The sequence below is a fragment of the Prionailurus viverrinus genome, chromosome A2, assembly GCF_022837055.1.
Source record: "Prionailurus viverrinus isolate Anna chromosome A2, UM_Priviv_1.0, whole genome shotgun sequence".
In the NCBI taxonomy this organism is placed as follows: domain Eukaryota; kingdom Metazoa; phylum Chordata; class Mammalia; order Carnivora; family Felidae; genus Prionailurus; species Prionailurus viverrinus.
The window spans coordinates 115,932,869-115,944,245 of NC_062562.1; the positions used below are offsets into that span (position 1 = coordinate 115,932,869).

The 11,377-nt window shown below is 41.1% G+C and overlaps 1 protein-coding gene across 1 annotated transcript; it reads left to right on the top strand.

The window, feature by feature from the left end:
* The first annotated feature begins 229 nt into the window (after nt 1-229).
* Nucleotides 230-10,828, top strand: MALSU1 (mitochondrial assembly of ribosomal large subunit 1). Its single transcript, XM_047845093.1, has 4 exons — nt 230-629; nt 2,113-2,291; nt 8,538-8,619; nt 10,039-10,828. Exons 1-4 carry the CDS (start codon nt 374-376, stop codon nt 10,218-10,220), a joined length of 699 nt encoding a protein of 232 aa, XP_047701049.1. The 5' UTR covers nt 230-373; the 3' UTR covers nt 10,221-10,828.
* The last annotated feature ends 549 nt before the right edge of the window (nt 10,829-11,377 follow it).

Consider the following 11,377-nt stretch of genomic DNA (forward strand, 5'->3'; position numbering starts at 1 on the left):
AGAGTTCAAAACAAAAACCAAAACTTTCTGCCTTCATGCTGTTTACATTGCAGTGAAGGAAGATGGACTTTAAAAAAAAAGGGGGGGGGACAACGTGGTGCAATGCACTATGACGAAGGTCACAGCAAGGGTGGGCAGTCAAATTGTCCTTAGACTCCTACAAAACCTAATCCCAACAATCCCTTCCGGGTCATCAGCGTCCCCACTGGCCTTCAGACTCCGCCCATGACCCCCGTATTTGGGTCCTGGTCCCGCCCACTCTCCTTACGTCAATTTTCCAGGCCTTCGCGCATTGGCCTAGCCAATCGAAAGCCGAAGAACCCACTCGGGCTCCATTAAGGCCCGCCCGGTGAATCGTCGCTGGGCTACAGCGATGGGGTCTGGCGGGCTTGTGGCGCGGCGACTCGGGTCGCTGCTGTGGTGCAGGGCCCTTTCCCCGGGAGCTGGGCCTGCGGCGGGCGCGGGGCCCCGGCTTGGGCTGCTGGCCGCGGGGTGGCATAAGGCGGGACAGGCGCTCGACCGGGCCTGCCTGACTCCCGATCACGCGCGCGGCCTGCACGGCGGACCCGGCCTGGAGGAGCGGGCTCAGGGGGCAGCCGGTGAGGGGCAGTCGGAGTCAAGCACAGCAGGTACGGGCTTGGAGGAGGGCGGCGGCGACCCTTCCGGGCAGCCGGGAGTCGGGTCCCAGCGAGGAGGCTCTGAGTTCCCCCGTTTATGCATTTCTCTTGGAGTCACAAAACTCCTACTGCTCTAGAGCTGGAAGGGTTTTCACAGGTGTTGGCGCCAACTGTGTGTTTAACAGGCCAGGAGATGAACTGACGTCTCCAAAACCCCAGGCGTCCGAAAGGCCGCACCGTACCTTTGGCATCACAATCTCACCATCCTCAGCTCCCCTCACACTCTTCTTAGGGTTCCCGAGAATTGGACTTCCCGGAAGTGTTAGGGAGTAAGGATTTTGAGGAAGAGCAAGGGGCTGGGGTCTAAGAGGTGCATAAGAATCGCTAATAGGAGACGGAGCCAATAGAAGTCCTCTAATTATCGCAAGTTTTTAGAAATTTGAGTGGTTGTAAATAGAGTACGTCTGTGAAAAGTTAGGGTGTGAGAGGAAGAGATCTTAGTGGACTTAGATACCGGATTCTTGGGAATCAGCTTTGGAATGTAAGAGAAAGCAATAAATTTACACGTTCTTTTTTTTTTTTTTTTTAACACTTATTTATTTTTGAGACAGAGACAGAGCATGAACAGGGGAGGGGTAGAGAGAGGGAGACACACAATCCGAAACAGGCTCCAGGCTCTGAGCTGTCAGCCCAGAGCCCAACGCGGGGCTCGAAGTCACTGACCGCGAAATCATGACCTGAGCCGAAGTCGGCCTCTTAACCGACTGAGCCACCCAGGCGCCCCTAAATTTACATGTTCTAATACTCCAAGGTAAAGAACAGAAAATATGCACATCTGTACAGAAAAAAAAGTTAAGTCTGCACAGATAACAGTTGCTGCATAACCCAAAGGCCTTTCTAAGAAAAACTTGAGGATTCAAAATGAAAATCACTCTTAAAGTTTTAATTCTTTCAAAATGCAAGAGACATTTGCGTGATCAAAGTTCCTCCAGAGTTGAAATATACAGATTACTTTGTGATTGGTAGTGGAACTTCTGCCTGACACTTGGATGCCATGGCTTGGGGCTGGTGCACTAATTCTACCAGGGCTAGTTTTCTTCATCTCTCAAGTGAAGGTTGTGGACCACATACTACCTAAGAGCTCCTCTGGCTCACAATTGTAGTTCTGTGTATGTTTGAGGTGTATCGCTCATTTCCTCAAGTATTAGTGAACAGAAAGTCATTTGTGGTGGATGTATGGATTTATTGCAAACGGTGACAGCAAAGGATGTATGGTGGCTCTGTGTAACCGGAGCACTCTTCCCATGAAAGTTGAGCGGTGCTGTGCGAAACCACAGGTTTAGTTTCCAGGAGGTCTGGGCCCTGCTGTCTTTCAAAACACTTTAGATCTAAACACCCTCATAGAGGAGCAGTTTCATTGTTAGCTGCTGCGTCTCCATGCATGTAGTGTCGTCTCCTTGGCCACGTGACACAAGTGAATCTTTGTGCATTTCAGATCATACTGGCCCCAAGTTTGACATCGATATGCTGGTTTCACTTCTGAGGCAAGAGAATGCAAGAGACATTTGCGTGATCAAGGTTCCTCCAGAATTGAAATACACAGATTACTTTGTGATTGGTAGTGGAACATCTACCCGACACTTGCATGCCATGGCCTACTACATTGTGAAAATGGTAGGATGCTTTCTTTCCTCTTTGGAGTCATTGACTTAACGGAATAGTGCCAGTGCATCATGTTGAGGAGTAACACTTAAAAAAAGGAAAGCCATATGAGATCATATAAGAAGCCCAAATTCTCAGAATTTGCATGCTTGTTTTATGTTTTTGATAGTGAAAGTTATGGGGATAGATGGATCAGGGTGTTTCTGATCCCTGTCTCTTGTGGTCATAAATGAGTGATGAATGAACAAATGAATAAAAAGTACAAATAAAAACATAAAAATGAAAATAAAAATAAATAGTTTGAGGCAGGCTAGATGACCCAGGGGGATTTCTAGAGCAGCACTGTGCATCGTGGTAGCCACTAGCCATTGTGGCTAATTATAATTTAACATTAAAAATTCACTTCTTCACTTGTATTAGCCATATTTCAGGTGTTCAGTGACCACTTGTGGCTAATGGCTACCATACTGTGCAGCACAACTATAAAACGTTTCCATAATTGCACAAAAGTTCTGTTGGACCTTGCCGGCCTGTAGTTTAATTTAAATGTTTGAATGTATCCAGCGTTTCCAAGTACTATGCTGGGTACTGGGAAGATAAAAATGAAAAAGATTTAGTCCTTACCCTCCAGATTCACAGGCCTAGTTGAGGAAGGGGAATGCCCTTCTTATTGATTGATTCAGAGAGAGCACAGTAGGGGAGTGGCAGAGAGAGGGGGACAGAGAGAATCCCAAGCAGGCTCTGAGCAACCAGTGTGCAGAGCCCGACACAGGGCGCAAACTCACAAAACCGTGAGATCATGACTGAGCCAAAATCAAGAGTTGGACCCTTAACCGACTGAATCACCCAGGCGCCCCAGGCAGTTCATTTTCTAACTGGACCGGATAGGCATCAGAAATGAGGAAGAAAATGTACTTGGAGGCCTTTAGCCGATTCTGATAACACTCTACAGGAGAACATAACCTTTCTGACCTTGTTGAAAACTCGTCATAGAGGGGACAGTTAAGACCCAAACAGTAGCTAGGGTGGCAAAATAAGAGGGGGACCTTTGATGCAATATGGCAAAGCAAAGGAAGATTCCAAAAAAGTAGTAGTTGGAGAGACAGAGAGGGAACCAAGACAGCATGGAGAAGAGTTTTAAGACAGTCCCAGGGTCTCTGTCACGTGTAATAGTGGGACGGAGTAAGATGAAGACTTGGAAGTGACTGTTGGACTGAGAGATCTAAGAAGAACGAGAGGTTTTCCATTTTAACCATTTTTTAGGTGTACAGTTAAGTGGCATCAGTTACATTCACATCATTGTGCAGTCGTTACCACCATCCATTGCCAGAAGGTTCTTCATCTTGCAGGACCGAAGCTTTGTACGCATGAAACAGTGATTTCCCATTCCCTCCATACCCTGGCCGCCACCATTCTGCTTTCTGTCTCTATGAATTCAGCTACTCTAGGTACCTCATGTGAGTGGAATCATACCCTGGTTGTCCTCTCAGGACTGGCGTATTTCACTTAGCATGTTTTCAAGGTTCATCCATGTTGTGGCATGTCTCATAATTTCTTCTTTTTAAGGCTTTTTATCTTATTGGATGCGTATATCACATTTTATCTATTCATCCCTCGAGTTTCATTTGGGTTGCTTCCACCTTTGGGAGACAACGATGCTGCTGTAAACAGGAGTGTAGAATGTTCATGTCTCTGCTTTTAATATCAGAAGTGGAATTACTGGGTCATGGTAATTCTGCTATTAATTTTTTGAGGAACCACCATGATCTTTTCCATAGTGGCCGCACCACTTTACATTCCCACCAAAAGTGCACAAGGGTTCCAATTTCTCCATATCTTTGCTGATATTTCTTATTTTCTGGGCTGTTGATCATAGTAATCCTAATGGGTGAGAAGTGGCAGCACTTTGTGATTTTGATGTGCATTCCTTTAACAATTAGTGATGTTGAACATCCTCTCACTTGTTATTGGCCATCTGTATATCTTTGGAAAAATGCCTAATCAAGTCTTTTGCCTATGGTTTAATCAGGTTGAGTTTGTTGTTGTTGCTGCTGTTGTCAAGTTGTAGTTGTGTATATATTCTGGATATTAATCCCAAAGCAAATATGTGATTTGCAAATATTTTCTCCCATTCTGTAGGTTGCCTTGTTACTGTTGATAGTGTCCTTTGATGCACACAAGTTTTTGCTTTAAAAAAATTTTTTTAACATTTATCTATTATTGAAAGAGAGAGACAGGGCATGAGCATGGAAGGGTGAGGGGCGGGCAGAGAGAGGAGACACAGAATCTGAAGTAGGCTCCAGGCTCTGAGCTGTTGGCACAGACCCCGACGCAGGGCTCGAACTCCCAAACCGTGAGATTATGACCTGAGCTGAAGTCGGATGCTTAACTGACTGAGCCACCCAGGCACCCCCAAGGTTTTAATTTTTTTTTTAATGTTTATTTATTTTTTGAGGGAAAGAGAGAGAGACAGAGCATGAGCAGCAGAAGAGCAGAGAGAGGGAGACACAGAGTCCGAAGCAGTCTCCAGGCTCTGAGCTGTCAGCACAGCTCAAACCCACAGACTGCTAGATCATGACTTGAGCCAAAGTCGGACACCCAACCGACTGAGCCACCCAGGCGCCCCACGTTTTTAATTTTGATAAGGTCCAGTTTATCTGTTTTTGTGCCTGTGCCTTCAGTGTCCTATCCAAGAAAGAATCGCCAAATTCAGTGTCATGTATCTATCATCTGTCATGAAGCCTTTCCACTGTTTGTGAAGGCTTTCCTATATTTAAGCCTGAAATGTAGGTCATTTGTTTAAATCTTAGATCCATTTTGAGTCAGTTTTTGTAGATGGTATAAAGTAAGCGTCCCACTTTGTTCTCTTGCATGTAGATATCTAGTTTTCCCAGCACTGTTTGTTAAAAAGACCGCCTTTTTCCTATTGAACGGACTTGGCACCCTTGTTGAAAATCATTTGACTGACTATATGGGCTCTTTTTTTCATTCCGTAAGTCTGTCTTTCTCACTGTTTTGATTACTGCAGCTTTGTAGTTCGTTTTGAAATCAGTAAGTTGAGAGCTCCAAATGTGTTCTTCCTTTTCAAGACTGTTTTTGGCTTTTTGGGGTCCTTTTATACATATACATTTTAGGGTGGAATTTTCTATTTTCTATTTCTTTGCTGAATTCATTTATTCTAACAGGTTTTTTTATGCGGAATCTTTAAGGTTTTATACATTTAAGTCATGTTGTCTGTAAACTGTGATAATTTTATTATTTTCTTCCCAATTTGGGTACCCCCCCCCCCCAACTTGCTCTGATTTCTCTGGCCAGAACTTCCAGCACTGTGTTGAATAGAAGTGGCCAAAGTGGGCATTCTTATCATGTTCCTTATCTTAGAGGACAAACTTTCATTCTTTCACCATTGAGTAGGATAATAGCTGTGAGCTTATCATACATGGCCTTTATTATCTTGAGGTAGTTTCTTTTATTCTTAGTTAGTTGAATATTTTTATCATGAAAGGGTGTTGAATTTTGTCAAATGCTTTTCTGCATAAATTTGAGATGATCCTGTGGCTTTTTTCATTTTGTTAATGTGCTCTATTGTATTGATTGATTTTCATGTGGAACCATCCTTACGTTACAGGAATAAATCTCATTCAGTCATGGTGTATAATTCATGTAATATGCTGTTGAAATTTGGCTTGCTAATATTTCATTGAGGATTTTTGCATCAGTATTCATCAAGGATAATGATCCATAGTTTGTAGTGTCTTTGGCCTTGGTTTCAAGGTAATGGTAGGAAGTGTTCCTTCTTTAGTATTTTGAAAGAGTCTGAGAAGAATTTGTGTTAGCTTTTGTTTACATATTTGGTAGAATTCACCAGTGAAACAATCTGGTCCAGGGCTTTTCTTTGTTGGGAGATTTTTTTCCCTCTTTGCCACCCCCACCCCCACCCCCGGAGCTTTTTTTTTTTTTTTTTTAATTAAAAAAAATTTTTTTTTCTTAATTTACATCCAAATTAGTTAGCATATAGTGCAACAGTGATTTCAGGAGTAGATTCCTTAGTGCCCCTTCCCCACTTAGCCCATCCCCCCTCCGACACTCCTTCCAGTAACCCTGTTTGTTCTCCATATTTATGAGTTTCTTATGTTTTGTCCCCCTCCCTATTTTTATATATTTTTTTGTTTCCCTTCCCTTATGTTCATCGTTTTGTCTCTTAAAGTCCTCATATGAGTGAAGTCATATGGTATTTGTTTTTCTCTAATTTCACTTAGCATAATACCCTCTAGTTTCATCCACGTAGTTGTGAATGGCAAGATTTCATTCTTTTTGATTGCTGAGTAATACTCCACTGTATATATATATACCACGTCTTTTTTTTTTTTTTAATTTTTTTTTTTTTCAACATTTATTTATTTTTGGGACAGAGAGAGACAGAGCCTGAACGGGGGAGGGGCAGAGAGAGAGGGAGACACAGAATCGGAAACAGGCTCCAGGCTCCGAGCCATCAGCCCAGAGCCTGACGCGGGGCTCGAACTCACGGGCCGTGAGATCGTGACCTGGCTGAAGTCGGACGCCTAACCGACTGCGCCACCCAGGCGCCCCAATACCACGTCTTTTTTATCCATTCATCCATCGATGGATTTTGGGCTCTTTCCATACTTTGGCTATTGTCGATAGTGCTGCTATAAACATGGGGGTGCATGTGTCCCTTCAAAACAGCATACCTGTATCCCTTGGATAAATACCTAGTAGTGCAATTGCTGGATTGTAGGGTAGTTCTAGTTTTAATTTTTTGCTGTTTTCCAGAGTGGCTGCACTAGCTTGCATTCCCATTCCCACCAAGCTTTTTTTTTTTTTTTTTAATTGAGATATAATAATGTTTGGAGGTTTTCAATTAGTGATTCAAACTCAGTTCAGTCTTAGTTCTATGTTTTTAGGAATTTGTCCATTTTGTCTAGATTATCCAATTTGCTGGTATATAATTGTTCATAGTACTCATAATCCCTTTTACTTCTTAGTAAAATGTCCCCTTGCTCTGATTTTAGTTATTTGGGTCTTCTGTTCTTTTCTTACTCTAGCTAAAGATTTGTTAAATAATTTTGTCTATTTTTTTCAAGGCCCAAATCTTGGTTTCATGAATTTTTGTCAATTTTCGTTTTCTCTTAACATTGTTTCCTTCCCTCTGCTAGCTTCAAGTTTAATTTCTTATTCATTTCCTAGTTCTTTAAGGTGTAAATTTAGGTTGTTGATTTGGGAACTTTTTTTTTTCATGGAAGCATTTAGCTATAAATTTCCCTCTTAACACTGCTTTCACTGCATCCCATTAAGTTTTGATGTGTTTTTAATCTCATTTGTCTCAAGAGCTTTTCTAATTTCCCTTGTGATTTCTTGACTCATTGTTTTTGTGGCTTTTCTAGTTTTCCTTCTGATTTCTAGTTTTATTTCATTGTGATCAGAAAATATACTGTGTGTGATTGAAGTCTTTTTAAATTTATTGAGACTTGTTTGGTGGCCTAACATAGGATCTGTCCTTGAGAATGTTATGTGTGCCCTTTAGAAAAATGTGTATTCTGTTGTTGGGTGGAATGGTCTTTAATGTCGGTTAGGTCCAGTTAGTCTCTAGTGTTAAGTCATCTACTTCTTTATTGATCTTGTCTGTTTTTTAAATCCATTATTGAAAATGGAGTATTACGTTTATATTGTGTTGTCATCTGTTTCTCCCTTCAGTTCTGTCCATGTTTGTTTCCATATGTTTAGGAATTCTGGTTTTTGGTGCATGTTTGTAATATATTCTCTGGGTTATATGGCCCTTTATTATAATATAATATTGTCTCTTGTAATAGTTTTTGATTTAAAGTCTGTTTTGTCTGATATTAGTGTATCTGTTGTTTTAGACCATTCATAAGACCTGTTGGGAATAGAGACATGGGATGGTAAAATCCAATTAACATTGTCATTTAGGTGGTGGATATAGGTGAGGACTAGATGTTGAGTGAGCTTGGGTCTCTCTGCCTCAGAGATGAGTCATCACCTTGGTGGATGAGTATGATGGCCCTCTCAGAAGGGTTTGGGCAGGAGGATTCAGTAGAGAGGTATAGGAGGTAGGTGGGGTGTAAGGGGAGAAAGTTTCCTCAAGTTATTTATTATGGAGTATAGTTAAGAGGAATGAGTAAGCTAGTTCCAAAATTAAGATCAAGAAAATTATGCCAACAGACCATCCTTGGTGAGAACAGAGACTTCCTCTTTAATATGTAATCTGGCTTTTTTCAGTACAAATACTTGAAATGTAAAAGCAAACCTCATGTTAAGATTGAAGGGAAGGACACTGATGACTGGCTGTGTGTGGACTTTGGTAAGTTATTTTGACATATTTTACAGATAAATATTTGGTTTTGTCCTAATCTGGAACTGTGTTCACTTGCAAAAGGGTATCAGATTGTGCTTTTCATGTAAAACTTTTGAGGTTTATATTAAGTTTTAATTATAACCCAGGTGGTCTTATTCGCATGTAAAATTCTCACCTAATGTGATGTGTCTCTAACTAGTCATGCAGGTCAGACAGACAGTGGAGAACTGAGCAGATAACATGGCAGAGATGGGAGAGATCCCTTAGTGGTAGTAGAAGGCTTGGGGAGTACATATCTTGGCCCAGGATGACTCAGATGAGGTCAAGTTAAAGGGCATTCCAGGTACTGAGAAGGACAAGAACAGAGGACTGGAATTTTGAAAAGACCTAACAAATTCGGGTATTAATATATACATAGTTTCAAAGTATTTCCCCCTAAGATACTTAATTACAAAGGGAAAAACACTGTCAAGAATTATAAAGGGTCTGAGATTCTTATTCTTAACTAACAAGTTAGCGGCCCAGTTTCATGGGAATTGGTGAAACTCCAGGCTAGTCCTGGGTTAGAGATGAAGAATGGATGATTTTATTACTCATCACAGTAACAGCCAGTAGTTTGTTTTTTTTTTGGGGGGGGGGGGGTGGGCAGGTTCCCTGAGCCCATGTCTATAGAGAGAGCAGCATAGGGCCAGATGACATCTGCAGACAATGTTCTGAGAGAGGAACCCGTAGGTTAGGGTAGCTACATCTTTTATGATGGGCAAGAAACAGACCCGCAATTTGCTGTGATGGAAGACACTTTTTCTGCCAAGGCCATTAAGCCAGGGTTTCTCAGCTTTGTCCTTCATAACATTTTGGACCAGGTGATTCAGGTGTGAGTAGGGACATATACCCTGTGCATTGTAGGATGTTTATTAGTCTCCCTTCTCTCCAGCCCCACCTGTGAAAATCTGAAAGGTCTTTGAGATCCACTGCTGTAAGCAAGCCTGTCCTTTGCTCTAGAGGGAGATGGTATGTTTTTGTGACACTATTCACTGCACAGTCATCCTTAAAAGACCTTCTAGAACAAAAGGCAGTCTGTGTTTTGCTCACAGGATGTGCAGAAATGTGACACCCATGGAGAATTGTCTTCCACTAGCCCACCTTTAATCACTAGGATGAAGTTAATTAACATCACTAGTAATGTTATGTATCGATATCATGTACCTCCTGTATGATGCACGGAGAAAAACACAGCATCATTTCTATGCTATTTTTGTTGGGATGGCATCCAGAATTTGCATTTCGGGCAAGTTCTCAGCTAATGCTAATCTAGGGCCCATACTTTGACAACCACTATTCTATCATAGAGGTGGGTGAGAGCACAAGAATAAAAACAAATGAACTGCTTCTTCGTCTTAACTCTTATCTGTCCTTGATTGATAGGCAGCATGGTGATTCATTTGATGCTTCCAGAAACCAGAGAGACCTATGAATTAGAGAAATTATGGACCCTACGTTCTTATGATGACCAGTTAGCTCAGATAGCACCTGAGACATTACCCGAAGACTTCATTCTTGGAATAGAAGAGGACACTTCATCCCTGACTCCAGTGGAGTTCAGATGAGAATAAAATGATATGAACTGCTTTAGTCATTATCAGATTTGGATTGAGTCACTTAAAAATGTAACTGAATGAAACCCCACCTACTTGGTCAGGTTGTTGTCAAAACAAGTCTTATTTATGGGCACTCATGCTAAATGAATGTGGAAATTGTAGGTAAGTGAGCTAATCCTCACACGAAGAATCAATATGTTCAAATTAAAATTTTAATATATTGTTTTTATTCCTGAGATCCCAGCAGGATTTCTGGGAGCTAACACTGGCCCCGGCCTCTGTGTTCTCTGTTCACAGTTTAATTAATTTTGTGTAAGTGTAAATCTTATTTGGTAGAATGGAATAGCCAGGTTTTGGTTTTTTTTTTTTAATAAAGCAGAAAACACATAACTGCCCCATTGGTGTTGTTACTTAAAACCTACAGTTTTTAGTTCATATGTACCAATATTGTAAAGATCCAAAGTAAGTACTATGGAATGTAGAAAATAATGTACCACTTGATATTGGTACTTGCCTTGAGACTGACGTAGTATTACTAAAAATCTGTTTATAGTTTGACCAAATTTGAACATTCATGTTTATTTGAAAAACCAGAAATAAACGATACCATACACCAAGCTGCACCTAATGATGAAAAACTTTATTCTGCATCAAGGTATCTGGAAAATGAAGCTGCATTTGGGGCACATTACAGATGAGGAATGATCCATGTGCGGTGAGTACAAAACTCAATTACAGAATTAGATACTCCATTACCATTGCTTAATTAAAAGTAAAACATGATTTGCCACACTAAAAGGCTAGAAGTGAAATATGACAAAATTTTAAACCAGCAGATATAAATGCAGCACCTATCTGTGTGTGTGTGTGTGTACACACACACACACACACACAACAACAAATATGGGAAAAATCAAACACTGAGGAAGAGCTCTGGCCTAACCACATCTCACCTGAAATCCAACCAGAAAGCCAGTCTGATTTTAATTTTTGCAATTAATTGTATGAAAACATTATGAATGCTATATGAATCGTGTGACAAAGGGCACTTTTTGGCTAAAACTACAAAATAAACTGGTTTTCTGGAAACATTTAGGAAAACATTTCAAGTCATTTTCAAAATGTCTAATTGTTAACAGTGATCTTCAGAAAAACTTACCTAGTTC

Excerpts from the sequence above, each read along its gene's own strand:
- MALSU1 (XM_047845093.1), top strand. The coding sequence starts at position 374 with ATGGGGTCTGGCGGGCTTGTGGCGCGGCGACTCGGGTCGCTGCTGTGG. Across the intron at positions 630-2,112 it reads GTCGGAGTCAAGCACAGCAG|ATCATACTGGCCCCAAGTTT; the intron begins GTACGGGCTTGG and ends TGTGCATTTCAG. Across the intron at positions 8,620-10,038 it reads CTGGCTGTGTGTGGACTTTG|GCAGCATGGTGATTCATTTG; the intron begins GTAAGTTATTTT and ends CTTGATTGATAG.